At 40.4% G+C, this 20,589-nt stretch overlaps 1 protein-coding gene across 3 annotated transcripts in view; it reads right to left on the reverse strand.

Moving 5' to 3' along the window:
* LOC148011068 (peptidyl-prolyl cis-trans isomerase FKBP53-like) overlaps nt 1–20,374 on the reverse strand; it is a 35,191-nt gene extending 14,817 nt beyond the window's left edge. The window contains exons 1-7 of one of the 3 annotated variants that reach the window (XM_087671880.1): nt 20,118–20,374; nt 19,937–20,013; nt 19,498–19,784; nt 12,801–12,895; nt 12,403–12,661; nt 11,763–12,303; nt 10,174–10,378 (exon numbers count right to left, since the gene is read on the reverse strand). In XM_087671880.1, the coding sequence (XP_087528006.1) occupies nt 10,325–10,378; nt 11,763–12,303; nt 12,403–12,661; nt 12,801–12,895; nt 19,498–19,784; nt 19,937–20,013; nt 20,118–20,130 (1,326 nt within the window). In that variant the 5' untranslated portion in view covers nt 20,131–20,374 and the 3' untranslated portion in view covers nt 10,174–10,324. Of the gene's footprint in view, nt 1–10,173; nt 10,379–11,762; nt 12,304–12,402; nt 12,662–12,800; nt 12,896–19,497; nt 19,785–19,936; nt 20,014–20,117 lie in introns of those variants that run through there. The other 2 variants (XR_015689528.1, XM_087671879.1) reach the window with 2 other exon arrangements.
* Nucleotides 20,375–20,589: the final 215 nt, after the last annotated feature.

A 20,589-nucleotide genomic window follows, 5' to 3' on the forward strand; every position in this document is an offset into this window, starting at 1 on the left:
CAGAAGCATGGCAATTTCCGCCAGCTCACCTCTACCAACTCCCCCTCTCAGAATGGAGTCGTAGATCATAGAAACCGCAGTCATGGAAATGACACGCTCTATGTTGTTCGCATCAGAGCTTTGTGAGCGCATTTGGGACGAGGCTATTAACACTTTGGTGTACATCCTCAACTTGTGTCTGACTCCAGCTCTTCTTCAAAACCCCGTATGAGGCATTTTTTGGCTTTCGGCCTATTATTTTCCATTTTAGAGTCTTCGAGTGTCGTGCGTGCACACACATGCCTGATGACAAGATAGATAAGCTTAGCACTTTGAATCAAACACGGCCAGTGGCCACGCCTCTTGATCCTACTATCCACTTGTCGAAGGATACCCTAGGATAGCCCTTCGATACACACACCTATTGTTCTGTTGTAGAAAAACTTCTTTGGTTAATTCACACTAGGCCAGATTTAGCTTACTCCTTTAGCATACTCAATCAGTATTTCACAACACCTAGGATGTCACATTGGATTGCATGTCTTCGTGTGTTGCGTATTTGCGGTGTACTTTTTCTTATGGCTTGACATATAGTTTTGGTTTATGTTTGCAAGGGTACACTGATTCTGATTGGGCACGAGATCCTCGTACCCGGCGTTCCCATGGCGGCTACCTCTTTACCTTAGGCACGGCTCCCATTTCTTAGTCCAACCGTAAGCAAGAGACGATTGCGGCTTCCATGGCCGAGACTAAGTACCGAGCTCTCTTCGATGGCACCACCGAGGCTTATCTATCTGACGAGTTTACTGGCAGCGCTTCATTTTCCATGTGACTCTCCCACAGTTGTCTACTCGACAACCAGAGTACCATTGCACTTGCGGGCAATCCGATCATCACACCACGAACACGGCATGTGGGAGTCCACTTTCACTTTTCCAGAGAGCAAGTTGAGCTAGGCACTATTCGCCTAGAGTTTATGCCTTCATCAGATAATTTTGCAGATATATTAACCAAAGCGGTCAACCGACCGAATCTTCAGTATATGCTACCCAGGATTCGGCTTGGGTACACCCTCCCCTACTTCTTCAGCTTAACGCAGAGAGGATGCTTCCCTTTTACTTTCCCTTCCAGTTTGAGAGGGAGACGGCTCCTACTCTTGATCGTAACAGTGATGATGCTTACAGTTTTTTAGACATTACATTCACTTATTCTTTTGTATTGTATTATGGGCATTTGTAACTTCATCCACACTATCAGAATAACCTGATTGTAAAAGGACACTTGGACAAGTGAACACTTCCCCTGCGAGGGTATTGTCCCAGTGGCACCGTTGCATAGCATATTGCATGAGCATAACATCTTGCATCTCCCTTTGCATTACCCTATGCATTGGTATTCCGTTCATGTCAACATGCATCTCTGCGCATTTATCCCTTTTCGGTCTTTTGGAATGGTCGACTCTAGGATCCACTATATTCGTAGCATAACACATGGCAGTTCTCCTAAAGGCAGTTTCCCTACCCTTGCTTGCTTGCTTGCTTTGCTTGTCTTGCTAAGCCCACCGTTTTTTTTGCCTCTCACATATTCAACACATGATTGACACATACACTCACTTTTATCATCCTTAGGCACTTATCCTTGTCAGTGCGAGGGATTGGCTTGCTAGTTTTGTGAATAACTTGGGTTTAAAACTCTCTTTATCTTTTCCTATCTGTCACTTAATCGGCCGCTACCCCTATATTACTTATGTATTTTCAAAACACTTTTCAAAAAAAAAAAAAAACAAACAAACAAACAAACAAGTCCATTGTTGATTCCATCCGCCTTTGTAGGCCTTGGTAGGCCCTTAGGCAGCCGACGAGCACCCTTGGTTCGATGCCTTGACCTCTCTGGGATGATCACTTGGGCTCCCTTGGTAAGATATCAATAGCCTTTGTAGTCTTGGTAGGCCACTGGGCAGTCGACGTGCACCTTTTGTTCAATGCCCTGGCTGCTTTGGGATAGGACGCCTTGGGGTAAGTCAAAATTTAGACTGGCCCACTTTTCTCGCACTATTTTGGGCCTGAGAGGAAGCATTGTGCTAAGAAATGCACTTAGCCACTTAAACAACCCCAAAACATGCTTATTTAAGGCTTATTTTAGCCAAAACCCTAAAACGAGGAGCGGATCGAGAAAGTTAAGTGGGAGAGGATCTAGAACCCTAATTTTTTATAAATTGGCAACGAACCCTCCACTCTTTCACAATCTCGTTTTTGCAAGTTTCAAGTGTTACCAGCTTGCTGCCCACACCCCGGTCACAGAGGACATCTCAGCCCTTGTTGTCTATCATTGTTCCCTACAGTCTGGCGCCTCTTTCCAACCCTCCACACGCCGATTACCGTTGTTTCTATCTGGCGACTAACTGTTGTTCATCTGCACTGCTGTCGTACAGCCTGCCACGCCAGCAAACTGCTGCATTTGCAGGCTCCAGCTGCCGCCCTCACACTTTTCTCTCTCCTACAGTCGCTGCAGTCTTTCTCACCTGTCTACAATCGTTTTTAGTCTCTCTCTTGCAAGCTGTCCTGCATACGTTTTCAATCTTTCTCTCTCTTGCAAGCTCTGTTTTTAGTCTATCTCTCTCCTACAGGCTGTCCTACCTGCGTTTTTATTCTCTCTCCTGCAGGCTCCGTATTTAGTTTATCTCTCTCTTCTCACTGCTGTCTGCATCAAATCCAACTTCTCACTGCTACGTTTGCTAGTGTTCGACATCCGGAGGCTGCCTTGCTATGATTCGGGATCCGTTCGGAGTATGACATACTCTCCAGCTCATTACCCCTGCCCTGATCCTAGAGATACAGGAGTTCAAGGTTCAGTATTCATTCACTGCATAGTGTGTTTGCTGCATGAGCATCGTATTATTAGTAGTCATATCATTTCATTTATTCACTGTATTCATTGTCTCTAAGTTACTCTAACCCTAACCCTAACTGTGTTCTTTTTATCAATATGTGCTTTGTCGTACGGTTTCTGTTTATGTTTCTATGTTAGGGTATTTTTCTTTACAGGGGGATACCTACTGGTGAAAACATAGCAGCGCATACCTCCCCACACTCTATCGGCTCTCGTATCAGGGGAGCAAGCCACTCATGAGGTATTGCTGCGTCTATCTCCCTTCTCCTCAACTCCACTTCTCTTTGGCAGCCTAATACTCGTTGCAGCACCTCCTCGTCCACCATCCTATACACCTCCCACCATGTCCTGATGGTACAAGCCAAGCCAACCTCCCAACCAACCCACTGGATGTGGAGGCGCTCGCTAATCTGTGCCCCTTCTCAATCTCTGACCTGGGGGTTGAAACCGCCTAACGGTCTATCTCCTCCTGGCAGCCTGGGTGGCTTTGGATTAGGACCTTACGGAAGTCATTTCTCCTATTGATACCCAAGATCTTCAAAGACCACTTAGACCGGGACCTTGGAGATTCGACTATCTATTGTTCTTTATTAAAAGTTGCCTTTCAGGTAGAAATCTTGGATCTTCGAGATCCTCTACATCTTCTTCCTATCTCTCTTCGCTCCTCTTTCTTCCTCCCTTTTTGGGCCTAAGAGAAGGTGTTGAGAAACCACTTCTTCGCTTTACACACTTCATTTAGGGTTTCGCACTAACAACCCCAAAAAGCATAAATAGGGTGTCACTTCATTCATTATTGACCCACTTCTGCCGTTCTTCACACATCTTCCTTCTTCATTCCGACACTCTTGCCTTCTCCCTCCTGCCTCTCCCCTACCCTCACATCTCCTCAAGGTGAACATTGAGATTCATGGTGGGCATCTATCAGTATTCCTCTTCTTTGCGTCACCCACAAGCATCTGATGTCAAGATTTCAGCCCTTGGTCTTTGCATTGGGCAATCAAGAGGCTTTCCCATCTTGCGTTTGCCACTTCCTAGGCATATCCTCCACCTAGCGTCATCTTCCATGCATCAAGCGTCAGACTACAGGTTTGCAAATGTACTCTAGGAGGATCTCCACTATCAAGCATCGCCTCTCCCACTCCTAGTATCATCTTGGCTTTTGCACTTGGTATATTTGGAGGTTATTTTGCAACTGGTATAATCACAAAAACTATTGGCTCCCGGTGTTATCACATAGACAATGGTGTTTGCATTTACAGTATGCAATCACTCCTCCCACCTAGCGTCAGCATCCACACTCCTAACATCAATATCTAGGCGGTTATCATCTACGTTTAGCAGCTCACACCCCTATGGCATTTGCGTTTAGTAGCTAGGCCATCTCCCCAATATCTGAGGACTACGATTTGCTCCCTTGATAGTTGGTGATCATTTTCCTCATCTCTGACGACATTAGAGGATTGCACTACGCTCCCTCTATCAAAAGTGGATGCAATGATGGAAGTGTGGAAAATTGTAAATATAGACTACTGAATACAAGAGAAAGAAAAGAGAAACACTCCAAAAGAAAAAAACATTACACAAAGAACTTAGAAGCAAAGAGAAACTTGAGAAATGGAATCTATATACCAAGATATGAGATAGTACAGAACCAATGTGAGTTACCAACTGTGAAGGCACAAAACCAATGTGAGTCACCGACTGTGAAGACACTCGCACTTGCTCCCCTCCCTCCACCAAAACCTATCAAATGATGAATGACAAATGATGCAAAACAAATGATGCATGACAAATGATGCATAATGACCGTGGAGGAGGAGCGTGAATAAATAGGCAAAAATAATGTCATAAATAATGTGAGATCAGCCAACATTAAATGTTGGTTGGCCACCAATAAATGTCATAAACACCATCAAAATGACAACTAAAAAATGCCTAAAATACCTAGAATATATGGAGTCCCCTCTAGCATACACAAACTCACCCATGAACTAACATATCTACTAATATCCTCTCTCAAATCATGGCTGATCGAATACAGTACAATATACAATGATATTGTCCCATCATAGTGCATACAACAAGGACCACCAAAGTAGAACCATGGATACCCAAGAAGTGGGTGCATAAGTCACCACCAAGTTGCCTTGGAGAGAACGTGATGTCGATGTCAATCGTACCAACTCCTAAAAATAGAGAAGAATCATAACTCTCAATATCTGTCAACAATGTCTCCCGATAGCATACAAGACCATCTTGTCAAAAATGTCTCTAAAACATATGTGACCATGGATTCCCCGAATCTCCAAAGTGTCCCCTCATGTGAGCTCAGACTAGGAGTCAATCCCACTCGCTGTCAAAGAATCCGCTCATCATGAACATGGTTGTCAATCCTAGCTCCAAGATTTAAACCTACTAGACTTGGTCGATGCATCAAGGAAACACCTCTCAAGAACCTGTGCACTTGTATAAAAAAGGCTCTACAACCCCATTGCGCCACCCCCTTACACTCCCTCTCTAGCAATAGAGAGTTGTGAGGGATGACCACATCATCTATACTAGCAATCTGTAATAAGGAAGGCTCCTGCAGCAATCGCTATGGCCACAAAGCTAGAGCCTAAACTTGGACTTGGAGATAACAAAGACTCACCGAGAGAGTCATCACCCTTTGTCACTGTCTGCTCATGCTCTTGCCATAAAGTTGCTAATGTCCTGCAATCCTTCTGGAGGTGTTTCTTCTTACCATAATAATAGCACTTAAACTACTTTTTCTTCTACCATTTGGGACCTTGTTGGAGCTCAACTGGATACAACAGAAATTCGAGGAGTAAGAGTGAGAGCGTGACGACTGGTGAGAGTGAGTCAATGGAAGAGCAGAGTGAAAGTACGATGTGATATGACTATACCAACAATGTGTCGGTACACAAAGAATAAAATGTATTTATACTTAGGGCACGTAAGGGTGCATTCACATGTACAGCTAAATAATGTGCGTGTACTTTACACAGAGATCAAATGGGTCGTTATCCCAACAACCTCCCACTTAAAGGTCCGAAGTGAACCTCTAACCAACACCCACTAGTCGTATGCAATGCTCATGCTGAGCTTTAGGGTTTACAGAAGAGATTGACTAAAATCTCTTTCTCTCATGGCTCAAACTGCAAGAAAATGTTGAGATAACTTGAGAGATTGCTAGGGGGATGAGAGAGAATACTATAGAGAGATTTTAGAGTTTCATTGCTAGAAACACTGACAAGCTACTACTATCCTGCTCAAACAACCATGGAAGCTATCACCTATAGCTTAGGACCACCAAAAAGACTACTACCCCCTCTTGTATGCTGTCATTTACACCAAAAGGATTCTGGGTTGCTGCCATTTGCTCTTGGAGAGCTTCAAACTGTTATCACATGCTATAGGACTTATCTCTAATGGGCTACAAATCACATCAACAACCTCTCCTTGCTCTCTAATAACCTCCTCTCTCACAATGGCTCAAATAAACTTCTACCAGCCCCTAAAAACGTTTTGTCCACTTGCATGGATAAGTTTTGCAAAGTGGCAACCTTCGTATCTCAATTTTCAGCATTATCCAACTCATTAAATTAATTTTAAGAATATTAATTTTAAAAATTAACCTAATAATTATTCTAGTGCTCAAAAAATTAATTTCACCAATCAATAAATACATTGGCTAGGCCAATTTGTCTTCCAAGTATCCTTGAGCACTTATTAGCCCTTAGACCAGCATTAATCAATTAATTAATGCCTAGTCTCTAATGTCACCACTGACATTACCTTCAATCCATGCATGGCACATTGTTTAAATGACTTGTTGAAGGAATCACTGAATCAGTATATTGGAGACTTCCCATGGATTGCATCTCTTATTGTGAAAGACAACAACATTGTCATATTTATATGTAATCATTAGTACTCACACATTGAGTTTCACAAGAAAAGTAACAAAGAACTTCTCAAATACTCAAAAGTGCAAATTGCACATAACTTTCTTATGATTGGTTGATTGCACTATTACAAAGGTGCAATTACATAGCTATTTACCGATGATAAGTATGAAAATTGGAGTAAGACTACCACTACTAGTAATGTGTTATGTAATGCATATGTCTCTAATATAGATTTTTGGAATGAGGTGAATCTCACCAATCAAATGATTGATCCAATCTCATATCTTAAAGACTTGCAAATAGCATAGATCCATACATTGGAAAGATCTATGAAAATATGAATCGCATGATTAAGAAATTGGAGAGTTTGGAGCTAAATGCTAGCAAGTATAAGCAAATAAAGAAGTTATGCACAATTGTATCAACAAATGGAACGAGTATGACTCTCCTGTGCATGCTACAACATATGTGCTTGATCATGAGTTTCAAGGGAAAATGCAAGAGAGGTGATTAAGGCTTGAGACACATTGCTTGCAAGACTCTATCCTAGCCGTGGATAATACAACACAAAATAGAAAATCAACTCTCTATGTATCGGTAGACATTAGGTACACTTTGTATAGGGGATGCACTAGAGGATACGACAAATATTGGGATTCTTATATAATGGGCAGACTATGGGGCAAAAGCTCCAAAGCTACAAAGCTTAGCTATTCATATTCTTACCCAAACAATTAGCCCTTCTTGTTTAAAGCAACAATGAAGCTCATTCAATCATATTCACTCAAAGCAGAGAAATTATCTTGGTGCAATCAAGACAAATAACCTAGTTCTGTAAGCTCCAATCTTCACTTGCTAGCTCGTACATCAATTGTAGAGGTGATTTTTTTGTAAAGACGATGATAATGATGGTGGTGGTGATGATGGCAAGGATGTTCTTCAACAAGATGAACATTCATGCACAAGGAAGTCATCTTCCATGAATGAGACCACTTAGCCTCTTAAAACTTTTAAGTATTGACTTGGCACTAGGAGCTCTTGTAACTTGCATCTTTAGCCTTTAGTGCATATTTTATGACTTTGCAACGCATATCTGTTGTGGACTTAAGCAATATTGTTGGTTACAATGCACCATAATCCACTGTTGATTACAATCTTTTGAATCTTTATTATTGTTGATTATTGTGTCTCTAATTTCATGATTTATGGTTGATATTGAAAAAGAATGTTAATAGGCCAATTTATAATTTATGTGTATAGGTCATATGACTGATCAATGAATTTGCAATTAAATTACTAAAGTCATTTCTATGCATTTTCCATTTGTCATATCTCTAGATTCGAAGTGTTGATTGATTGAACATACATACATACATATATATATATGTTATGTGTGTGTGTAAGTATACATATATATGCAATTCCCTCCATACCTATTCCTTGACTTTGGGTGTTCCCCCATTCCAAGGAGTCGTGTTTCCCATTCCTAGTAACTATGCTATAAATAGACAAGTTATCCACCATTCAGCAAGTTTCAACCATCCTGCAAGTTTCAACCATCAACCCTCTTCCACTAGCTGTCCAAACCTTAGCAATTGTTACGTGGTCTACAATTGTCATCCAGCCTCCCACTATTGCCCGTGGTGATGAACTTCCATCATCAACGTTAGGTCGTTTTTGTGTTTTCAGCACTTTTCTTTATCAACCTCTCCTCCGACTAATGGTTACTGCACTCGATCCATCTCCGATGGATGATCCACATTGGCACCTTCCTCAATCTGCTCCCATAAGAGCCACCAACTGATGTACAACTCTGCCCTTGAGCATTTTGCACACTCTTACATTCATTTATTGCATTGATTCATTCATTTCAAAGTTCTCCCTCTCTCTTTGTTTGTGTTTTTGTGTTTTGAGTTTTGCATTGTGTTTAGGGTTTGAGTTTTGCAAGTCATTGTCTATGTCTTTGAGTTTTTGTCATAGTCATACACTCTATGTTTCCTCAATGCAAACCCTAGTTGTTTCTTCATAGTATTATCTACATGAATAAAGTGGGAAAAATGACTTCTATTGACTCCCATGTAGCCTCCATCTTCGAGCAATGTTTACACTTGACCAAATACTCCGGATAAATTGTCCAACGAGATTGGTGAGTCCTATGGTCAAGAACCAATTTAAACTCGAGTCAAACATAACCAAGAATTTTCTAGAGTGTCAAGACTTTCTCTATCGCAACCATCAATTCACCTTGCCTCAATCATTCTTTCAAACGACTCATATGGGACACCTGGTAAGCTCAAATGTCAAAGGTACATCTAACTCGTAAGAGAAACTCTAGTAACTTTATGACCACAATGACTAATATCAGTAGTATCCATCCGAATGTCTAAGGATGTAACACTTTTCCCCTTATAAATAATTACCATCCTTAACAATTTCCTCCTCTTTTTTAAAAAAGAAGACTCTTCAATGAACATAATGATTCCCATGTAGCCTCTGCCTCCGCACAATTCTTTCACTTGACCAATTATTCACAACTTCGATGGGACTATTTAGTCCTATAGTCAAAAACCAATTCAAGCTCAAGAAGAATGTAATGAGCAGTTCCTTGAGTCACAAGACCTCCTCTATCGCAACCATCAGCGAACCTTGTCCCAATCATTCTTTCAAACAACTCACATGGAACACTGGATGAACTCAAATGTTGAGGGATAAGTCTTACTCACAAGACACGCTCTTCTTGGTAATTTAGAAGGAACCACAACACCTCGAAGATAATTTATAGCACTTGCCAAGAATCCTTGAATGGAAGTCCTTTGGGACTTTAAGGTAAGCCCACATGTCCTCCTAGAGCTCTCAAGGAATACAATTCTTATTACCATAAAAGATAGCATTATTTTAGTCCATTTTAATGACTTCCCTCACCACAATTGTCAACATCTCACGATATCGTGCAAAAAGTTAACCACAGACTGTATTTTCACCCCCTTGAACTCAACAGCATCAATCAACAGTTTCAGCTCATAACCAGATATAAACATAAATGGACTATAATCAATAGCCGAATGCTTTGCACTGTTATAAACAAACTCAATAAGGAAGATAAAACTCCCAATCTGATTGTTTAAAAGAGACATATGCATGCAGCATTTCCAAGCTATATTAGGGAGTTAGAGGGTGTTTAGGCACCATAATCCTGGAATGCAGCTATCTAGGCTGCACTTTAGTTAAGAAGAGTCCTGAAACACATAGAAAAAGTGGTGTGACTGCATCACTGATTGAGCAGAAAACACAAACCTCAAGAAATTTTCTTCGTTGGATGTTGGTGGAGACTGCCCTATATATGTCTGATGTCAGAAACTGGCTGGCAATATCACCATCATGCTGGAAGAACTCCTCAGGGTAGGAGAGAGGGAAGAGCTGTTGAGAGGGGGTGAAAAGAGCTCCTAGTGATGGTGGCACAATCATAATCCGGCTGGAAGAGCTCCTGCTAAAAGTGGGATGGCAAGAAAAGCCTGAAAGCAGCTCACATTTGCTTTAATCTGGCTCTAATCAAATTCTGGCCCACTGTCCATGTGGCATAGACTACAAGCTGCAGGCAGCTGGAAGCACAAAGATGTCATGTACAAACATAAGCGTGCTAATTGCAATCACACAAAGGAAAAGATTGAGAGCTAGAATACTGGAAAGAAAATGGGTGTTGCCCCTTGTACTTAACTGAATCTGAACCAAGTCCAAGGCTGAAAACTGAAACTAGACCCACAGACAGCTTAGCAATTGTCCCAACATTTATAACTCGGTTCAACAGTTCAACTACAATGTTGAAAAGTTGTTGATAAAATTACATATATCAAAGGTTACCTGGCTTGCTCTTCAAGATTAAGGCTGCTCGGTGATCAAAGGATTACCAAAAACCACAAAAAAAAAGGGACTTGGGTTTTCAAGCATGGTACAGGGCTTGACTGCATCTAAGACAGCTACTCAATGACAATGGATAAATGCTGGCCTTCAAAGCATGGTACAGGACCAGACTCTCAAGTATGGTACAAACTTGACTGCATCAAGACAGCTCATTGATGACTCGTGAATAAAAGCTGGCCTTTAATGCATGGCACAGGACCAGAAGCGTTAAAATCAGTCTGAAAAAATCATGCTCCCTTTTTGGATCTTTGCTAAACCCTCTTGTGCACTCTTAAATGACATGAATGGATACAAAAATCTATCTCACTTCATTGCAGTACCTGATGAAAGTTCTGTCATTCCAAATGGGCCAAGCCACTTTCTTTATACTCTCCCATACACTCTTTCCATAAGTGTATTATTCATCTTTTTAAAAACAAGAGATGCTCTGTCTAACTCAAGAACAACAATCACAGCACTGAGCTCTCCAGAAACTCCACATAAATGGAGGTTGGAAGTGTGATCTTTTATGCTTGCAAATAAACCCCTGATTTTTTCTCTGAGAACATTTGCAATATTCACATAAAGCTCACCTAAACAAGCTGAACCATGAGCAGAACAAGAAGTCCACTACAAATTTCTGCTCACCAAAATCACTGGTACCAGATGTGGATGTGCTATCAGGACAAGATGATTAAACACAACGCTACAAACGCTGAACTTTTTAATGCAGTAGGTGAGAGCCAGGATTGACCTCCCACTTGTGAAGGTAGTGTCTCAAAGAAGTTGATCAAGATCAGTATTGAAGTTTAAAATACTGAAAGTTTGCAAGGAATTCAGCCTTTACTTCCCTATATGTATGAGGCTGCAAAAAGGGGTTTGCAAAGCATATTTGACATAGAGAATAGTCATGCCTTATATTAATGTATGACTAACATACGATTATACCATTGTGATGCAAGATGGATAAACTTCTCCTGGCTGAACCAGAGCAGGTTTTATTATGTGCACAAAGAAATTTCAAACATCTTCGGTGCATGCAACATAGAGTTATAAGCAGCTAGTTCAGGAAGAGGAGGAACACACCTTTTTTCCAGGTTTTACTTGCTTCCCATCAGGTTTTCCAATCGATATGTTCTCAACTTCAAGTCCATTAGGATATTTCCTGACAACCCCTTTCTTATTTGGAGTTTTCTCCTCTGTATCAGCTGCTTTTGCTTCTGAAACTTCCACCTGACCACTGCCATCTTGTTTTGTGGGTGTCACTGAGTTGCCAAGTTCATTTGCTTGTGTGCCATTCACACTGGCCCCTTGAGGGGCTCCATCCTGCTCCAATTCCTTTTTTTGGGTCTCCTTCTTTTTCTTCTTGGCTGAAGCTTTGCTCACCCCATCTACCATGTTAGCATCTGGCCCATTGTTTCTGTTATCACCTCCTTTCATAAGAACCTCCGCAGACCCAACAGACAGATTTACAGGCACAGTCTCCACATTCCCAGTTGACTCCTGCTTCTTATTCTTCTTCTTCTTCTTCTTTGACTTTTTTAAGCCTGTTGGTGAATCCTTGGGCATTGTCTCTGCTAGTTTATTCTGGTCAAGATCAGGCTGAGAAGGTTGAACTTCACTAGATCTGCAATGGTAGAATAACTATCTTAAAATGAAGGATATACATAGCAAAAATACACAAAGAACCGACTTGGAGATCTAAGAGGCTGTTCTACCAACCTACCCTTTTAACTTCAATGGGAAACCATCTTCATCCTCACTGTTCATAGCCTGCTCCTCTTCCGAGCCCTTAGCTAAGTCATCTACATTCTGCAACTTTCCAGTGATCAGTCTGTCCCCATTGTTATCACCCTGGACTTTTGCTTTCTTTGATGCAGACCCCTTGGCAGCTACCGCACCTTTATCAACAGTAACTAGTGCCCTTTTTAACCCTCCATTTGCTGGTTTCTCTATATTCTCATCATCCAGTTCCTCAATTGTGACTACAAACTCAAGTGAATCCAAATAACATTAGACATACCTCATTCAAAAACATGCTATCCACATTGGGAGTAGACTTAAGAGCAAACACAATGATTTAACTTATTCAGGAAACTAACAAAGGGTGAAGGGACAGCATACCCCCTCTATTGGGAACCCTGATTGTCTCATCTTCACTCAAGTCATCACAAACAAAATCAGGATCATCATCCTCACTATCCTCGCTGTACACCATTCTGTAAAAGCTTAGGAAAAAGCACAATGCAATCTGAAAACAAGAAATTAAAAAAAGTAGAGTGCAACCTTCTTAAACATTTGTTATTACCCACATGCAGAATTTTGCTGCATTGGTTGCCATGTATAGGTGGTGGTTGGGCAATTTTAAGAGGAGAATAAAAAAAGATGACAGGAAAAGCAAGGGGGTAAGAGAAGAGGGGGAGAGAGGGAGAGAGGGAGGGGGGAAAACAAGAAAAGGGAGGGGGGGCACACGAGTCGGTGCCCACCCCTATGAGTGTGTACGTGTGTGCACGCACACATTTGTGCAAAAGATTACTATTCCTAGGTAATTTAAGGAGATTTAAAGAGAAGACTAAAGGCTGCCAATTTTTCTACCAGGTTGATAGAGGACTAGCAACAATTATTGAAGAATATGAATCAGCTAGGCAACACTTCAAAAAGGGGCAACTCTTTTAGACTTTAGTACTAAAAGACTTCATTGGAGCCAATCTACCCTTTTAAGAAAAGACAGGCTTCATGATAAAGACATTTAAGAAAGGCATAATGGAATTTTCATCTTTCCTTTTCATAGCTTACAGGCAACAGTATTTTTATTGGTCAGGTAGATCTTTGAATAGGGGCAAGCATTTTCATGCTAAAGCCTTTGTTGCAGCCAATTCACCCTTGCAGGAAAAGATAAGCTTCATGATTAAACGTTTACTAGACATAACATAAGATTTCCACCTTACATAAAATGAGATTTCCTACTAGACATAACATAAGATTTCCACCTTACATAAAATGAGATTTCCACCTTCCTCATTATCGACTTACACTTGCCCAAGTTTATAGGTTTCTTCCTCCATGGCTACAAGATCATGAAACAATTGTGCCACATCAATAAACCTTTAAATTGGTGGCAAAAGAATATTTCCACTATCTAGCAGAGTAAGTAGACTTTGAAACAAAGAGCACCTTCGTGGAGATGTTTGTTGGGTGCTCAAACTGGCCTATAAATCTAATCTATAGGGTAGTGAGCATAAACTTATAACACACACACCATTCAATTCACCAAAGAAAATAAATGGCAAAGAACCTAAGAGCTAGAGCACTCTTGCACAGTAGACAACACAAGATTAGCCCTTGAGGTGAGCACTCCTTATGGTATTTTCTTTAATATTGAAGATGAGCGTTTGATTGGATTAGCTACAAATAGAATGAAAAGTTTCAGGTCAATTCCTTCTATTTTCAGCCATACTTTACTCTCCTTTGTATCTAGCAATATTTTTACATGAACCACTTGTGACCCGCTCATGCAATCAACATGGCTGTCACAAACCAACACTCTTTTTGCTAATGATTCCTCACGTGCCTTGCTCTTCAGTGAACCAAATTTGCTCCAAGTGCTCTGCCCTCACTTGCTCTCACCCATAGTAATAGAGAACGGCCGTCCTAGGTCCCCAGAACACAAACACACCATCCCAAACAAATCTACAGGAGGGGATACCAAAATGGGACGAGGGACATCCCCTATCCTACCCACAACAACTGTCCCCCCCTCCCACCCATCCCTAGTCACATCCCCTAATAGGGAGCCCTCTTGTTTCTTGTGGAGGGTTGGGGCCTCCCTTTTGTCACACATACACATACAAAATCAACATACTCTTGTATGAAGCCATATCAAATCAGCCCATGTTGCACATGCAATTTTTCTACACTAGAAAATACATGTAGACATACATGCACATGCACATATTCTTCGGTAGCATACATTCACCTGCACATCACCCACCACGTCACATGCATACATTTTAAAATGCTATTTATGTACGTCGTCCCCTCCCCTATCCCACACCCCGTCCCTGTTCCTTGCTTTTGGCCATCCCTGACCTTGTCCCCATCCCCATTCCTATCCCTTGTTTCATGTTGCCATGCTCTCACCAACCTAGACCAATGAGCTTTTAATCTATCTCAATTACACAAACTAGTGTGTCTTCAAGAATACAAAGCTCCAATCACTCCAATGTTGAGAATGCATCCATAGTGTCTCATTCCTACCACACTCCAATCAATGAGAATCTTGCACAAATCTCAATCCTAGACCAATCCGATTTGTTGCATCATGCCTCAAGCTTGATTATACAACAATCTTAGAGCCGATTTGTTGCATGATGCCTCAAGCTTGATTATACAACAATCTTAGAGCTTTGCCCTAACCAGTTCACTGTCAAATTGAAATAATTCAAACATGTAAACCTACTATCCATAAGTCCTAATCTCTAGCATCTAAGATTGAACATTGAATTTAATGCTTTCAATGGCTAGAAAATCAGACCTACATGTTTGAATACACCTACATGTCTAAATACATTTTCCTTGATGTTTGCCTCAAATCTTCAATGATTTGGCAACCCAAAACAAAGGGCAAATTGAGGGTTTTGATTTGAATGTCTTCAAAAAGTGATTCCACACCTAAAATGACTAATTTTTCAAAAACCCTAGCCATTGATCTACTATAACCAACAAAATCCTAATTTTGATCTGCTATAAAGCAAAAGCTTGTACAACCCAAGAGAGAAAAAGAAAATGATTCCCAATCATCCAACACCTCAAAATGCTTACATAACACTCTCCTCTTACTATTCATTGTAAAAAATCAACAAGCATGCATCTCCTTTTGTTGCTACAACTTACCAAGCTTGGGTTGCTCCAATATGTGTGTGTGTGTGAGAGAGAGAGAGACCCAAATAGCCAAGATCAAATTTCCAAATGAATGACCAATTGCTCCTCAATCCAATCACGTTTTTTAATTAAAGAATAATTAATGACTTAATCATTAATCATAAGTGAACTACTCACTAGACAAAACTTAAGCTCAAGGCATGCCTACTAACTTAAGTATCCTAATCGTACTGCTTACTAGGAGAAACTTTCATTATAACTCAATTCTAAGCCACAAACTTTCAATTTAATAAAAGTTTCACATTGCACTGTGTTTCTTTTGCCTTGTCCTTGCACCACATATACACATGTCCACCACATGCTTGGTATCATCTTTCACTACTAGTGCAATGGTCATTGCACCAAGAGCTAGGGATGCCAAAATTAGAGTTTATATTAATAAATTCATTAAGTCTATTTCTCATTCTAGTAACACGTGTTCTTTTTAAAAGGACATGAATTGACAACAAGAGTTATGGCAAAGATCCAAATAGGGGGAACGTTTTTAGACTTTAGTACTAAAAGCTTTCATTGGATCCAATCCACCCTTTTAGGAAGAAATAGGCTTCACAATTAGACATCCATCATGATTAGACATTTGTTGAAAGCATAATGAAGTTCACATTTTCTATATAACTTACAAGCAATAGTATTTAATTGGTTGGGTAGAACTCTATATAAGAGCAATTCTTTGTCAGCAAATTAGGCCGCCTTAATTTTAAGTGTCAACATTTTAGTAACCGACTAGTATATTTGGATGTCTAGTTTTTGGGCTGCCAAAACAATCACCCATTTGGTATTTTTAGTGCCTAATTATAGGTAAGCTCCCTTCTCTACATTCAATCAAAATCACTCAATTATTCCATGGTGGAGAGAGGGAGCCAATTATCATTATCAATGGCTCAAATTCTAAGCTTGTACTATCTTTTGCCTTGATATATGGACTCCATCTCTCAAGCACTCTTTTTTGGAGTTCTTTATCCTTTGCATTATTTCTCTTTATGATTTGTGTTTGTGTAGTCTCTTGCAACAATTTCTCGTGCTTTCATCATTGTCCCCACTTCTAACATGGTATAAGATGTTTGTGCTAGTGTTTGTTGCGTTGCTTGCTACTCAAGGTCAAGTTATCTTCATCCCACTGCTGCTCCGCCTTGCATTTAACTGTTGTGAACTGAAGTCTGATACACTTGGCTAGATACCTACTCTTTTCCTACAGATTTGATTTTAAGCTTGGTCCAAGTTCCAACCTAGCATTTAGCTACCTTACACCTAGGTTTTCATGTTGTCCATCTTTTGCAAGACTGGGCCTCTCTCCGAAGTGTTGAAAATTGTATCTTCAATCTGTGTATTCTCTATAGAGCTGGGCATCTTCTAGGGCTCTTGCTTAAGTAGATTTTACTACTCCAACCTCAACATTTTTCCAATCTTTATGCTACGCCTAGGTTTATATACTTATCGTGAGTCATTTAACTCTACACCTAGCACTACTATGTTTTGATCAACTGACCTATTTTCCAACTAATGATTCTTCCCGACACACACTTCATGGTTGTTTTCAGCCTTTGCTTTAATCTTTTGCCTTAAGAGAGGGTTCGCACATGACCAATGGCCATGTTTCCACACTACACTCTATTTATTCTTAATCCCATCTCTTTGTGCTTTCTTGAACTCTTGAGCTTGTGTTTAGGGCTGAAGTCTTGGCAAGCACTCATCTCTCTCATATCCCTTGTCACTTTTGATCTTTTGCACATCTACCTCACAATACCTCCTCCGAGTTCTATTACTAGTGACAAACTTCATGACATCCTCCACTATTCTTCTATAAGCTTATCGTGTATAAATTCACATTCAATTGAGAATATAGGCTCTCCTACTACTCTTGATGCTCAAGTTTTTACAACTCAAAAGAGGGTATCATATAGAAAAAAAAAATGTACAATGCTACGAATGTGGCAAGAAGGGACATCGTTAGAAAAAGAAACAGACAAAGAAGTAGGGTAACCACTCCAACAAGTCACCATTATTATTATAGTGCAAAAGATGGTGGAGGTGGGACATCTAAGTCTCATCCATATACAAGTGCAATGGATCTAGAGAACAGGTTCCCATCCGCATCAACAAAGCCTGGCAAATTGAAATTCTTGAGCTAGGATTGACATCTAGATAGATTCATGGTTATTTCATAACAGAGCACATGCTTAGCTCCTAGTCAAAGGTCACATAAGGGGACACTTAAGTGGTCTAGACAAAGGTGACAAATCCATAGTCACATATCCTACTATAGAGGCATTGCTGATGAGCACAAGGAACTACTTTGGCTACTTTTTGTTTTCAAAGATTGGTACAATCGACATCAACATCAATGTCTTTTCAAGGTACCTTGGTGGTGGCTTCATCACCCACTACTTGGGTATCAATGGTCCATTTTGAGTATCCTTGTATATACTATAATTAGCCTCATTATCATCATATATTATATTGTACTAAATCACCCATGATCTATGAATGTTAGCAAATTAGACATCTCATGTGTGAGTGTGTACATTACACTAGACATTTATTAAATCATAGCTAGAGATTAAAATTGACCACCTTAATTTTGGATGCCAACAATTTAGTGACTAACTAGTACTTTTAAGCACTTGGTTTTGGGATTGTCAAACTAGTCATCTACTTTGGTACTTCTAATGCCTATTTATAAGCAATCTCCCTCCACATTCAATCATCACATTCACCCAACTACATCCGAGGTGAAGAGAGAGACCCAATGCACATTGTTCTTTGAAATGTCTCTCTTTGTATTTTGAGTTTGTATAGTCTCTTACAACAATTTCTCATGCTTAAATCACTACCCATGCTTCTAACACTCTTTTCATGCTACAAGCCTTTTTTGGAGCAATCCATCCTACTAGGAAAAGGTAGGCCTCATGATTACACATTAGCCAAAATATAGTGAATTTTCTACCTTTTCTTTTTGTCAACTCACACTAGCCCAAATTTATAGGTTTCTTCCTCCATGAATACAAGCTCATTAACCAATTATGGCACCTAAAGAAATCTCTAAATTTGTGAAAAAATGAATCTTTCCACTATTTAGAATAGTAAATAACCTTTCAAACAAAAAGCAACATGAATTGACAAAAAAAATTAGTACATATTTCTTATCAAAGATGTTTCAACAATCAAGGGATAACTTATCACATACTATGACCACGTCTATAAATAAGTGCTTTCTAAAAACTAGCTAGATTTCTCTCTCCTCATCTTTTGGACTAGATTTTGCTCTATGAACTATCTACACCACTCAAAACAATAAAATTTTTGCCCACCATGATTTCCCTTTGCTAATCTCTCTCTCTCTCTCTCTCTCTCTCTCTCTCTCTCTCTCTCTCTCTCTCTCTCTCTCTCTCTCTCTCTCTCTCTCACACACACACATTTATTAGAACCTTAGGACCTTCTACATGATGAGTATGAACCATTTTGCTGATATCTTTTACTATGCCTCACCTAAAATCATCAGGATATGTATTTTTCCATTTTTGAACGAAACAAGCATTCCACTCCCAAAAAAAAAGTTGTATGTGTCTATAGGGGGAGAGACCGAGAGAATGTAATGACAACGTAAATGCAAGGTGTTGGTGGCCTTCTTGTTTTAGAACCCAATAATACGAGTTTGTGTGTGAGTAAAAGCCTAAGGAGATTAATGGTCGATCACAACTCCAACAATACTCCAGCAATCAAAGGAAGAACAATATTAAACAGTATGGTACAAGCTGCAGTCTATTCTGACTACCTAACTGTATAACAAGAATAAAGACATGCTCTGTAAGACTGCGTGGAGTATGACCACTTTACATGCTTCATGAATCTGAAGGATTCCTACTTGGGCTTAGATGGATACGAATCATCATCCTCATCTCCTGTTTCCTCATCATAATCACGCACAGGATCGTCATCGTAGTCATCTTCCTCAGAGTCAGATTGTGGCTCCTCGACTTCAAAGTATCCAGCTAAATGCAAACTGGAGGATCCCTCCACACGGAAAACGACATCTTCATTGAAGTAGACATTGAGAGAACATGTCTCCATCACTCCTGGAATCAAAGAGCATAGGAAGACAAAGGGCTTCTCCCCAACCTTGCACATTAAGATGGCTCTCTCAACTGTTCTTTTAGCTCCCAATGTGACCTGCAAAGAGGAATATATTGGACATGGGAAGGGGAAAGGAACTACCGCAACATCGTATAGCTTAATGGGTCGCTTTTGGACTGATCACAAATACATATTAATTATAAAAAGCAATACTGCAAAACTGGAATGCAGTATGAGTACATAAGCACCTGAGTGAGATGCAGCTTCGGGCCTTCAAAGTCATCGTAATATAGCTTACACTTCTTCCCGGGCTTCACTTCAACACCTATCAATCAAAAGGGTTCCCAATTAATCTCTCTCTCTCTCTCTCTCTCTCTCTCTCTCTCTCTCTCTCTCTCTCTCTCTCTCTCTCTCTCTCTCCAAACTTACCCCAAAACGACATGGCTTAGAGAGAGAACTCTAACGACGGATGATGAAGAAGCTCAACCCTAACTTAATGCAGCCGCCGTTCATTTCTGTGTTCCTGTGTTGGCAGAAACCCTAAGGTTTACGAACGTTTCATTGGCTCTCTCTCTCGCCCCCCTCCAACCCCGTTTTCTTGTGCTTTCTAAAGCATGGCGTTGCTTTCCTCGTTCTCGCTGTTTCCAAGTTTGCACCACCGTTTGTTTGCCGCGGCCTAGGATGGTAATTAGGGTGCCCATTTAGTTATTATTTATTATCACTATATCGCGCTATTGCATGGAGATGGAAGCGAAGTTGCCACGCAATCACTTCCCTCACTTTATCCCTATATATTATATTTCGGTTCCCTCATCCCTCCCCCCTCTCTCTCTCTCTCTCCCCTCTTCTGCTTCTCTCTCTACTCCCTTTTCCTTTTCTTTTCTCTCTCTCTCCTCTTTTC

This window comes from Lygodium microphyllum, chromosome 29 (assembly GCF_053477565.2).
Source record: "Lygodium microphyllum isolate KBCC chromosome 29, Lygodium_microphyllum_v1.1.10, whole genome shotgun sequence".
In the NCBI taxonomy this organism is placed as follows: domain Eukaryota; kingdom Viridiplantae; phylum Streptophyta; class Polypodiopsida; order Schizaeales; family Lygodiaceae; genus Lygodium; species Lygodium microphyllum.